Raw genomic sequence first — 13,294 nt, forward strand, 5'->3', positions numbered from 1 at the left:
TTAGATGGTGCCGGCGGCGGCGTTAGCGGTGGCGTTCCTGGGCTGGACGCAGAAGTCCTGCAGGTACGTGAAGAGGATGTCGATCTCTCCCACCGCCTTGTTCAGACCTCGCTCACCTCCCATCTGCATAAACACATTCATAAACACTGTTATTAATAACCAGAGAAACACTCGTTCAGTCAGTAGATTATTCATCACATCTTTATATTATTTTAATTATAATATTTAAATCGTTTAGCAGCAAATCGTCACATTTGTGAAGCTGCAATCAGGATTTATTAATTTATAAAAATTATCAAACAATTATAGAAAATTTTGCCAATTAATTTTTTATCATAATAATTATTATTATTATTATATAATAATAATAATAATAATAATAATAATAATAATAATAGAGTGATGTCACAGTGTCTATTATAATTATTATTAGGATATGCTTAAAAATAATAATATATCATTTATATATTTTTCATTGTTAGATAATTCAAGTTTTTTTAAATTATCAATGAAAATTATAATGATTAAAAAAATCACAATCATAATGACAATAATAATAATAATAATAATAATAATACAATAAAGGCTATGCTTAAAATAATAACATATAATTAAACATTTTTTGAATTGTCAGGTAATTAAATTTATAATGATTTAAAAAATCACAATAATAATAATAATAATAACAATAATAATAATAAATTAATAATAATTATATACATATATATATATATAAATATATGTATATATATAGTTAGTAAGTTATGCTTATAAATGACATATAGTTAAATAGAATGTCATTATTTTTGGATTAATGAGCTTTTGTACTTTATTATTAATTATTTATATAATGAGCCTTAAAGTCGTGCAGCTGCACCAGAAACGTTTACTTTACACCACGACCTCGTGTCTCAGTGATGTCACAGTGATGTCACAGTGATGTCACAGTGTCTCACCTTGGCGAGCTTCTTGCGGAACTCGACGGCGTGATGATGCTCGTGGTAGTGAGTCACGTTCTGTAGACAGACAGGTAGAGAGACAGACAGGTTAGTGGCTGTTATCACTGACATCTGTGTGTGTGTGTGTGTGTGTGTGTGTGTGTGTGTGTGTGTTTGTGTGTGTGTGTGTGTGTGTGTGTGTGTGTGTGTGTGTGTGTGTGTGTGTGTGCTACATGTGTGTGTTCACTCTCGCTGATTGTAAACCACAGAGAGTGGATATCAATTTTAGGATCAACCACATCACACACATACACACACACATACACACACACACACACACACACACACACACACACACACACACACACACACACACACACACGCACACACACAGTTAAAAAGTGTCCAGTCTTCCAGTCTGATAAACGTTTTTTTTAATTTTAATGTTTTTTTCTAATTTTCTAATTTCTTTGACAGTCTCATACATTGTATGTATAATGTAAAAAAAATGGTAAATATTATTATTAAAAAGTTTCCTTCTGGGAACCTTTGGATCGTCATATTGGTGTAAAATAAAAAATATTTATAAAAATTATACAAAAAATAAAAAATATATTTTATCAACTTCCATATTGGTAATTAGTTTGATTTTGGGTTTTTTTTTCACTCTAAAACTTGCATCAATCTCAAAAATCTCCCTGAACTTTATTTTTCTGGTGTCTGTTTCCATGCTAGCAGTTTCCCTCCGTTCCCAGTGTTTGTGCTAAGCTAGGCTAAAGACTCACGCAGCCCTGGGTCTGCAGGTCGTCGCTGACTCGGCTCAGGTCCGAGTTGAGGCGCTGCATCTTGGGATGGGCGTTGTCACGGTGACGCAGCACGTTGGTCAGGTAGTAGTCCAGGATGTTGGCGTGCAGGCAGCAGATCTTCAGATGGTCCTGAGAGGTCAGAGGTCAGAGGTTAGAGGGTGAAACATAACGGGAACGAGACGTGACACCCGTTTTTTGTCGTGTCGGCGCTCTCACCTGGTCGGCGTTGACGCGTGGCAACAGACGGACGCTGGAGTCGTCCTCCGTCTGCAAACTCTGAGCCTGAACACACACACATTAAACAGATTATTATTAACTATTATTATGAAACTGATTATTATTCATTATTAAATGTTGACCAGACGTCATGAATAAAGCTTCAAAAAATATATTTATTTAAATTTATTTAAATTACATAACATCATATTTCCTCCAAATTATTATTAATCTATTAATTTATTTTTATTCAATTATTCTATTTAATTAATTATTTATATTAATTTATTAATATTAATATAATTAATTATTATAATACATTAATAAATTAATTAGTATATTAATTTAAAAATGCTGTTTATCGATTTTAATTTTAATTTTCCTTATTGTGTGTTTTTTTAAAAACTTTTTTGGCAGATACATTTCACTTAAAATAGTAAATTAAATAAATAATAATAAAAATTAATAAACCAAGAACAGAAAATAGATTTAAGACGGTTATTTTATGTGTTATAATAACATAAAATCTATTCATATTTCATTTTTTAAATATTGCAGTTATACTAAATACTGGTATATCGCGACACCACTCACTTTTATTAAATTTTATTACATTAATTTGCTCTTATAAATGTTGTTTTAAACCCCAGAGAGTCAAATTGTAGAAAATTTAAAAGCTGTTTTTCTCAAAAGAATGTTTTTTCTTAATTATGGAGCAGAAATCTTCTTTATATTCTGAAGGTTTTTACCGAGCGCTTTATAGCACATTTTATACTTTTCATACTTTCTTTTATCACTAAAAAATACATTTATTGATTAATGGAGTGATACATATCTAAAAGACAGAAATCGAAATCCTCTCTGCAAAAACATCTGACTTTAATATGTCAATATAATAATAATAAAAATACTATTCTATCATTCAGAGCGATATTTATACAACATTTTATACATAAAAAATGGTAAAAAATAGATTTTTTTTAGTCGCTAAAAGCTACATTTTCTGATTTATGGATGAATATCTAAGTAGAGAGTTATCTAAATCCCCTCTATTAAAAAAAAAAAGTTAAATTTTTCAATAAAATAATAATAATAAAAATATATAATTCAGAGCCTGATTTATACATCATTTAATACATTAAAAAAATTGCAAAAATTAGTTTTTTTTTTCGCATCGCCTCTTAAAGATGCAGAATTTTCGTAGACATTTTTTTAGAAAATGTCGCTAAAACTACATTTTCTGATAAATATCTAAATAAATATCTAAATAGAGATAAATCTAAATCTCCTCTGTTAAAAAAAATTGGTAAATTCTTCAATATAAAAAGAACAATATTATGTAATTCAGAGCCTGATTTATACAACATTTTATACATTAAAAAATGGCAAAAATTCATATTTTTTTTGTCACGTTGCCTCTAAGGATGCAGAATTTTCTTAAATTGACCAGAATAAAGATGTTAATAACTCACGTGCTGGGAGACTTCGTGCACGGCGCGGTACGTCTCCTCGCTGCGGAGAGGCGGGCTCATCGGCTTGTCGACGGGCAGCGAGCAGCAGCCAATCAGGAGCAGCGACAGGAGAGACGCCACGCTGGAGACACTCATCATGGTTCAGAGACGAGAGAGAGACGACTGAGGGACTGAGTTACTAAATACTAGAGTTATTATAATAAACTCTGAGTTATTAGATATCAGAGTTAATATAATAAACTCTAAGTTATTAGATATTAGAGTTGATATAATAAACTCTAAGTTATTAGATATTAGAGTTAATATGATAAACTCTGAAGGGTTAAAGGCGTCGTTGTTGTTGTCGTCTCACCTGTCAGAGAGAAAGATTGTGTGAAGACGAGACGACAGACGAGACTCTTTATAGTCCTCCAGACTCCGCCCACATACACAAATATAGGACAGGTAACCAGCAGGAAACCCCACACACACACACACACACACACACACACACACTGAGACACACACACACTGAGTGTGCTGTGCTGAGCTGGTTGTGTTTACTGTCACAAAGAGGAAATTAAGTGTCAAAGTGACGACAAACTAACAGAGAATTATAATTATTGTTCTTCTGCTGTGACATCACTTCCTCTTTAGGATTCCAGCGTGTGTGTGTGTGTGTGTGTGTGTGTGTGTGTGTGTGTGGTTAGATAAGATTTTAATCTAATCTGATAAAATCAACCATGAAGATAGATATCATATTTCATGTGGTATTAGTTTTATAGTGTATTAGTTTGTGTGTGTGTGTGTGTGTGTGTGTGTGTGTGTGAAGAAGTTTTTTTTACTTTGCATATTATACAAGTATGCATACGTTTACAAAAAGTATTAATTTTGATGTATTTGTATGAGAGATCTGCAGGTTGTTGCACATTTGGAACTACTGTTTTAAATGTGTGTGTGTGTGTGTGTGTGTGTGTTCTTGTACTTCCTACATAGTGGGGACCGGGACACGTTTTTAACCAACAGAGTGAGGACATTTTTGCAAAGTGAGGACATTTCGGCCGGTCCTCACTTCTTTAAAGGCTTTTTTTGAGATTTCAGACTTTGTTTTAAGGGTTAAAGGTTACATGATGATGATAATTAACTGAAACTGTATTGTGTGGTTACAAAACTAACTAAAATTATAGTGAAAATGTCCTTCGTTTTCCTCTTTGTCAACTTTTTTCATTCATGATGAAGATGGATCAGACAAAGGAAATAAAGGAAACATTTACTGACAAAAAACTACAAAAAACTAAAACTAACACTAAAACAAATTTAGAAGTACAAGAATGTGTGTGTGTGTGTGTGTGTGTGTGTGTGTGTGTGTGTGTGTGTTAAATTAAAATAAAATAATTAATATCAAATTGAAATGATTAGACTTTAATTCTCTTGGTCACGTAAATAAACAAAATGTAATTACATTTATGAGATAAACTTTTTTAGTGTAATTCTATTAGCTATAGTTATGTTTTAATATAAAGATAAATTATTTTTATTTTAAATTTCCAAAATGTATCAACAGTAACTGTAGTAAAATACATTAAAATATTTCCATTTATTTATTATTAGTTAATTAAATTTAGCTCAGTTTTATCTGATTTAATGACATAAATTGTACTTTTTTTGGCGGTTTATGTTTACTAAATTGAATGCAAATAGCAGATCTGATGAACCAAACGAGCATTTTAAAGGAAGTTTTCTTGTCCTCTTGCAGACAGATCTGACGAAGTATGAATCCAGACTTTTTTTTTTACAAATCTGCAGCAAGTTGGCGTGAATTCTGCATCCTTTTGATCCGTTTACTGACATCAAATCTCACCTAAATCAGTTTTTTGGGGGTTTAATCTGATGTGTCAGCACCGTACAGGCAGTCATCCAGACACAGTTATTGGAGAAGACGATAAAACTCACTGAGCTCTTCCATAAAAAAGGTACAAAGCAGCAGCAGTGGTGGTTTTTATTTCGGCCACGATTATTAACGGAAAGTAATGTCGTTGTTTCAAGCGAGAAAAATGAATAAATACAAATTTAATCCTGCGTTTAAACTCGTGGTGAACTAAAGGAGGTTCAGCGAAATATGTGCAAGGGAAGACTTGATTTTATTAAACTATAAATCTACAAATCAATCAATAAAAACAGATTTCTCAAAAAATTGTGAAGCACTGCAAGGTCATAAATGTGCAAAAAAACGAATTTTAGGCAGATTTTTTTGGTAGCTAGACAGGCTGGCACAGAAAATAAGGAAATACAGGAAATTATCCAACAATTATGTAACCCAGGATTCCACGTGAGTATCTGAATAATAGTGAACATTTGAACGTGTCTGCAGAAAATGATCCCCAGAGGGAAGCTTGGAAAATAAAGAATAAAAAAGGGACCCAGTATAGATCCCTGGGGGACGCCACAACAGAAAAAGCCACTACAGAGGCGCATTTTTGGTTTTCCCCTCAGTTTTTTATCAGGATTTTCATCTTATATCTTCCTGGAAGGTTCTTCCCTGTGTGGAGGCGTGAGGGATCGAGTGGCCGAGTCCTTTTTCTTTTTTATTGCATAATTTATTGTGTTAGATTTGGGCGTGTGAATCCCTCAGAGACTGATAGTAGCAGATATCCTTCAATTGTCATCAGCTGACACTTTAGACCTTTTCAAGGCACAAGAAAACAGATTTCTGCTGGATTCACGTGCAGAATAAACTAAATGATGTATAAAAGTCAAAGAAGAAGAATTTATTTTTAAAAAGAAAGGAAAATGTATAATGCACTCAAAAGATTAAGGTATGAACCACGTGTTCATTCCTCAGTTTTTGTTTGGGATATAATTTCTTTTTTATGTTTTTGTTTTGTCTTTCTTTTATTTTTTGTGCATAAATCTAAAGGGAAATGTACAAAATGATGTAAAAAGAGTCAGTTTAATGAGGTACACCTTTTCGTTTTGTCATTACTTTGAAGATAACAACTTATTATTGTTTATTTATTCTTTTTTTATATGTGTATTTATGTTGATTAAGTTGTAAATGACCGAAACATGCAGCTTTTTGTTCCAATTAAGCCCAAATCAGAATTAAAGTAAAGATAAAACTACATTTTTGCAAATACAAAGATATAATACTAAGATATAATAATACTATATGTGGAATAGTTTTTAAAAGGAAATGAAAATATGAATACAATTAATACACTTAATAGTAAAAATAAACAAAAATACAGAAAAATGAGGTATGAACACTAGTGTGTCTATAAGAACTTTTATTTGAGATTGCCGGGTTTATATATATATTATATTTTTTTCAGTGTATAAATCTAAAGGGAAATATACTAAATAACATTAAAATATATACATTTAATAAACTACATATTTCTGGTTTGTTAATACTTCAAATGTAATTACTTATTATTTACTAATTAGGAAATGAAAATATTAATACAATAATGTATTTAATATCAAAATTATAAAACTGAGGTATGAAAACCTGGGGAATATTATTTAAAAAATTTTTGGTAATACATATTATGTATATAGTAATTCTTTCTTTTATTTTCAGGGTATAAATCCAAAGGGAAATATACTAAATAACATATAAATATATACATTTAACAAACTCCACCTTTCTGGTTTGTTAATGCTTCAAAAGTAATTATTTATTATTTACAGATTAGGAAATTGAAATATTAATTAAATAATACAATAATGTATTTAATATTAAAAATATAAAACTGAGGTATGAAAACCTGGGGCATATTATATATATATATATATATATATATATATATATATATATGTATATATATATATATATGTGTGTGTGTGTGTATATATATATATATATATATATATATATATATTAGATATAGTAATTATTTCTTTTATTTTCAGGGTATAAATCTAAAGGGAAATATAATAAATAACATTAAAATATATACATTTAACAAACTCCACCTTTCTGGTTTGTTAATGCTTCAAAAGTAATTATTTATTATTTACAGATTAGGAAATTAAAATATTACTTCAATAATACAATAATGTATTTAATATTAAAAATATAAAACTGAGATATGAAAACCTGGGGCATATTATATATATATATATGTTACATATATTAGATATAGCAATTATTTCTTTTATTTTCAGGGTATAAATCCAAAGAGAAATATACTAAATAACATAAAAAGAGTATATTTAATAAGCTCCATCTTTTCTGTTTGACACTTTGTAACAACTTATTATTATTAATTAATTATTTTAGGTGAATTTGAGCTGAATAAGTTGGAAACGGCTGAAATAAACGTGCACGCTTTCGAGTAAACGCCTCTCATGAATAAATGCCCCGGTTGTGAAATAAATTCCATATTTAATCGTCATATTTTTAGTTTCCAGTCGGCGGTGGTTCGTTTCTCATCAGAGTGACTTTTTTTTTTTTTTGACCCCCTTTTCAGGTGGAGGTAAACGTCAGCGCTGCGTCAGCAGAGAGAAGAAGAGACAGTCAGGAAGCTGTAGAAGAAGAAGTGGAGCACCCAGTTAACAAAGAGAGGAAACTAGCAGCAGAACCACAGCAGCTCCTGTTAGCACGCTGAGATTATTACAATATACTAAAATATACAAACTTCTCCGCTCACATCACTGGAACTTCTGCTACATTGTGTTTCAAAACAATATTAAATACATTATTGTATTATTGAAGTAATATTTTAATTTCCTAATCTGTAAATAATAAATAATTACTTTTGAAGCATTAACAAACCAGAAAGGTGGAGTTTGTTAAATGTATATATTTTAATGTTATTTAGTATATTTCCCTTTGGATTTATACTCTGAAAATAAAAGAAAGAATTACTATATACATAATATGTATTACCAAAAAAAAAAAAAAAATATTCCCCAGGTTTTCATAGCTCAGTTTTATTATTTAGCTCAGTTTTATTATTTATTATTATTATTATACATTATTGTATTATTGAAGTAATATTTTAATTTCCTAATCTGTAAATAATAAATAATTACTTTTGAAGCATTAACAAACCAGAAAGGCGGAGTTTGTTAAATGTATATATTTTAATGTTATTTAGTATATTTCCCTTTGGATTTATACCCTGAAAATAAAAGAAAGAATTACTATATACATAATATGTATTACCAAAAAAATTAAAATAATATTCCCCAGGTTTTCATACCTCAGTTTTATAATTTTGATATTAAATACATTATTGTATTAATATTTTCATTTCCTAATTAGTAAATAATAAGTAATTACATTTGAAGTATTAACAAACCAGAAATATGTAGTTTATTAAATGTATATATTTTAATGTTATTTAGTATATTTCCCTTTAGATTTTTACACAGAAAAAAAAAAAAAAAAAAAACTTGTTACAGACATAAAACTGAAACTAAAACATTCCTCAGTTTTATGTCTGTAAAAAGTTTTTGTTTGGGATATAATGTCTTTCTTTTATTTTTTGTGCATAAATCTAAAGGGAAATGTACAAAATGATGTAAAATTATGAAAGAAAAATGTATAATGCACTGAAAAGATTAAATATATATAACTGAGGTATGAACCACGTGGTCATTCCTCAGTTTTTGTTTGGGATATAATTTCTTTTTTATGTTTTTATTTTGTCTTTCTTTTACATTTTGTGCATAAATCTAAAGGGAAATGTACAAAATGATGTAAAAAGAGTCAGTTTAATGAGGTACACCTTTTCGTTTTGTCATTACTTTGAAGATAACAACTTATTATTGTTTATTTATTCTTTTTTTATATGTGTATTTATGTTGATTAAGTTGTAAATGACTGAAACATGCAGCTTTTTGTTCCAATTAAACCCAAATCAGCATTAAAGTAAAGAGAAAACTGAATTTTTGCAAATACAAAGATATATAATACTATATGTGGAATAGTTTTTAAAAGGAAATGAAAATATGAATACAATTAATACACTTAATAATAAAAATAAACAAAAATACAGAAAAATGAGGTATGAACACTAGTGTGTCTATAAGAACTTTTATTTGAGATTGCTGGGTATATATATATATATATATTTTTTTTTTTCAGTGTATAAATCTAAAGGGAAATATACTAAATAACATTAAAATATATACATTTAATAAACTAAATATTTCTGTTTTTATTTTGTCTTTCTTTTATTTTTTGTGCATAAATCTAAAGGGAAATGTACAAAATGATGTCAAAAGAGTCAGTTTAATGAGGTACACCTTTTCTTTTGTCATTACTTTGAAGATAACAACTAATTATTGTTTATTTATTCTTTTTTTATATGTGTATTTATGTTGATTAACCCATTGAAGCCTGGAAAGCGGATACGTCGTTTTGTAGTATTTGTATAAGCTCTCAAATATTTTTTGAATTTCATTTCTATCTGCTACAGAGGCTGAAAAATCTATTATTTAGTAGAAGAGTTGACACTTCTGGTGAATTTACAGAAAAACTTCAGGTTTTAGGGGCTGATTTTAAAATCACCAATCAGAGGTTTTACAGGCAGTTTTAGGCGTCAATGGGTTAAATTGTAAATGACCAAAATGAACTAAAGACAGATTTCTAATGTTTTTACATGCAGCTTTTTGCTCCAATTGAACCCAAATCAGAATTAAAATAAAGAGAAAACGACATTTTTGCAAATTCAAAGATATGTGAGGGTCAAAAAAGTTAATTTGTGGAATAGTTTTTAAAAGAAAATTAAAATAATAATAATACAATTATTACACTTATGAGTAAAAATACAAAAACATAAACTGATGTATGAACACCAGGGTCTATAGGTGTCTAAATGTTTTTCAGTATAAATGATTTACATATATTTTATTTGATTTATTTCATTTTCAGTGTATAAATCTAAAGGGAAGTGTAGAAAATAAGATAAAAGACCAACAGTACATTCAATAAGATACACCTTTTCAGTTTGGAATAATCCAAAAGTAACAACTTATTATTGTCATTTCTTATTTTTTTAGACGTGAATTTGAGTTGTAGAAGTTATAAACAACCAAAATGAACTTCTGCAAACATTTTCTTTGCACACAAAATGTTTTCACTTCTATATATTTGTATGAGAAATCTGCACACTGTAAAAAATGTTTGTAGAAATGACAGTAAAACACTGTCAAGTTACATCAGAAATAGGGCGTAAAATTAAAAATTGTACATCACCGTAGTAGATACTTTTAATTACCGTAATTCAAAGAATAGCACAAAACTTTTACATTTACTGTCATTAACTGTAGGAAACAGTTTTTGCTGATATTTACATTTAAGTTTACAGTCGAATTTTTATTTTTTACAGTGCAGGTTGTTGCACAAGCTGACGTTTTAACTTGAAAATACTGAGATATAATATGTTCCTCATACTCCAGCAGAAGACATTCATATAATATTTATATTATGTAGTAAAACAGACAATAAGAGGGTTTTTGATGTGATGACTCAAGTTTTTATTATCTAACCCTGATAATAAAAAAGTTGTGATGCTGTAAAAAATGTAAATATCTGACACTCAAACTGGGAAACTTTTTTTTAAAAGTTTTTAAAAAATATATATATTCCATATTTATTAAAAAATATATTTACGTTTGCATAGTGTTCAAAAATTATCAGAATCTAGGTATAATTCATCAGACTTTAAGTTTAGAAATGCTGATCTATATATATATATATATATATATATATATATATATATATATATATATATATATAATTTTAATGCCTGGTTCAACTAAAAGTTCATTTGTTTGGACAAATATAATGATAACAACAAAAATATCTGATAAGAGTTTAATTTAAGAGCTGATATCTGGACATTTAACATGGTTTTATTGATAAGAACCAAAATCATTATCAATTATTATGTTATATTTGATTATAGGATTTTGCACTTTTTAAAATTCAAACACACACACACACACACACACACACACACACATATTGTGTACATGTGGATTTATAAAGTTAAAAAAGTCTAGACATTTATATATATATATATAGAGAAAGAGAGAGAGCGTCAGATATCTAAATTTTTCACAGCATCACTATATATATACATATATATATATTTTTTTTTATAAATCTTTTTGTATTTTTATTACCAGGGTTAGATAATAAAAACTTCCATAAGGCCAACACATCATTAACCCTCTTATTGTCTGTTTTACTGCAAAAAGTGAATAATATAAATATGTTAATGTCTGCTGGAACTATAAGGAACATATTATATATCAGATAAGAAAATAAGACAATATAAATTATATATATATATATATATATTTTCCAACATTTAAAAAATGTTTTTAAAACAACAGCTTGTGCAACAACTTCTTGTACTAACTGCACTTTATCTACATTACAATATTTTATATCATGTCCAGTCATGTCTGTTTTATTTGATCCATGTGTTTTTATTCTAACGTGTGTTTTAAGGTGTTGTGTGTCTTTAAGCTGTGAGTCTGAAGGACATTTAGCTTTCATGTATCATGATAATAAAAACTCCTGAAACTTGAATCTCAAACCTGCAGATTTCTCACACAAATACATCAAAATTAATACTTTTTGTAAACGTACATATACCTGTATAATATGCAACACACACACACACACACACACACACACAGAGAGAACCAGTGATCAGATGATGAACCTGCAGGTTTTTTTAACGTTGTGCAGATTAAAAGATGCAGAATCGTGTTATTGACGTTAATAACAGCAACAACTGTTTAAAATCATTTTATGAGTTTATTACTTTTAAAATGAAACTTTCTCACATGGTGATGAACTCTCCTGACCGTCTGATACGTTAGAGGGGAATTCACACACACACACACACACAGCCAGAGTGTGTGTGTGTGTGTGTGTTTAACTAGTGTGGGTGGTTGCTAGGTAACCGTGCTGTCCGTCCGGAGGAAGTGATGACGATGTTTGTTCTGGGACAACACGACGTTTAATTTAAAGAAATATTTAAAGAACCGAAACAGGAAACAGGAAGAAACGTTTCAGGAATTTCTGCCACGAAAGAACACCTGGTCAATAATCTGGTCAATAATCAATAATCAATGATTCTAATCATTGAGTCACACCTGAGAGGTGGAGGGATTATCTCGGCTCACTGTCACACATTTAGACAGATTTGTGGAAAATATTTGAGAGAATATTTTGAGTAGATAGAAAAATTTTCAGATCTTTGAGAAAATGGGAGCAAAAACAAAAGTGTTGCGTTTATATTTTAGTTCAGTTTATATTCTGTCTGATGTTTTACTGAGTTTTAGTCGTTGAGGTTAAGAGCTGCAACAATTATTCGATTAATCGGACAATAATCGATTATTAAATTAATCATCAACTATTTTGATAATCTGATAATTGGTTTGAGCAGTTTTTTTTAAAGACAATAAGTCCAAATTCTCTGATTTCAGCTTCTTCAATGTGAATATTTCTGGTTTCTTTGTTCCTTTATGACAATAAACTGAATATCTCTTTGGTTTGTGGACAAAACAAGAGATTTGAGGACGTCATCTTGTGGTATGGGAAACACTGGTTGATATTTTTATACATTTTATTCACCAAACAACTAATCGATTAATCGTTTAAATAATCGACAGATTAATCCATGATGAAATTACCCCAAAAAGATGTAAAACTACAGAAAAAAAGATGTACAATTAACCAAAAAAAGATGTAAAATTACCCAAAAAAGATGTAAAATTACCCAAAAAAAGATGTAAAATTACCCAAAAAAATCAATTAATTGTTTAAATAATCGACAGATTAATCAATAATGAAAATAATGGTTAGTTGCAACCCTCGTTAAGTTTAGTGTAAATAAAAACAGAGTGCAAA

General features: G+C 29.1%; 1 protein-coding gene across 1 annotated transcript; it reads right to left on the minus strand.

The window, feature by feature from the left end:
- il22 (interleukin 22) lies at nucleotides 1-3,904 on the minus strand. Its single transcript, XM_059325671.1, has 5 exons — nucleotides 3,433-3,904; nucleotides 1,961-2,026; nucleotides 1,724-1,873; nucleotides 957-1,016; nucleotides 1-123 (listed from the first exon to the last, which is right to left on the minus strand). The coding sequence occupies exons 1-5, from the start codon at nucleotides 3,568-3,570 to the stop codon at nucleotides 1-3; spliced, it is 537 nt and encodes a 178-aa protein (XP_059181654.1). The 5' UTR covers nucleotides 3,571-3,904.
- Between the last annotated feature and the right edge of the window lie 9,390 nt (nucleotides 3,905-13,294).

Source organism: Centropristis striata, chromosome 22, assembly GCF_030273125.1.
Source record: "Centropristis striata isolate RG_2023a ecotype Rhode Island chromosome 22, C.striata_1.0, whole genome shotgun sequence".
Lineage (NCBI taxonomy): Eukaryota > Metazoa > Chordata > Actinopteri > Perciformes > Serranidae > Centropristis > Centropristis striata.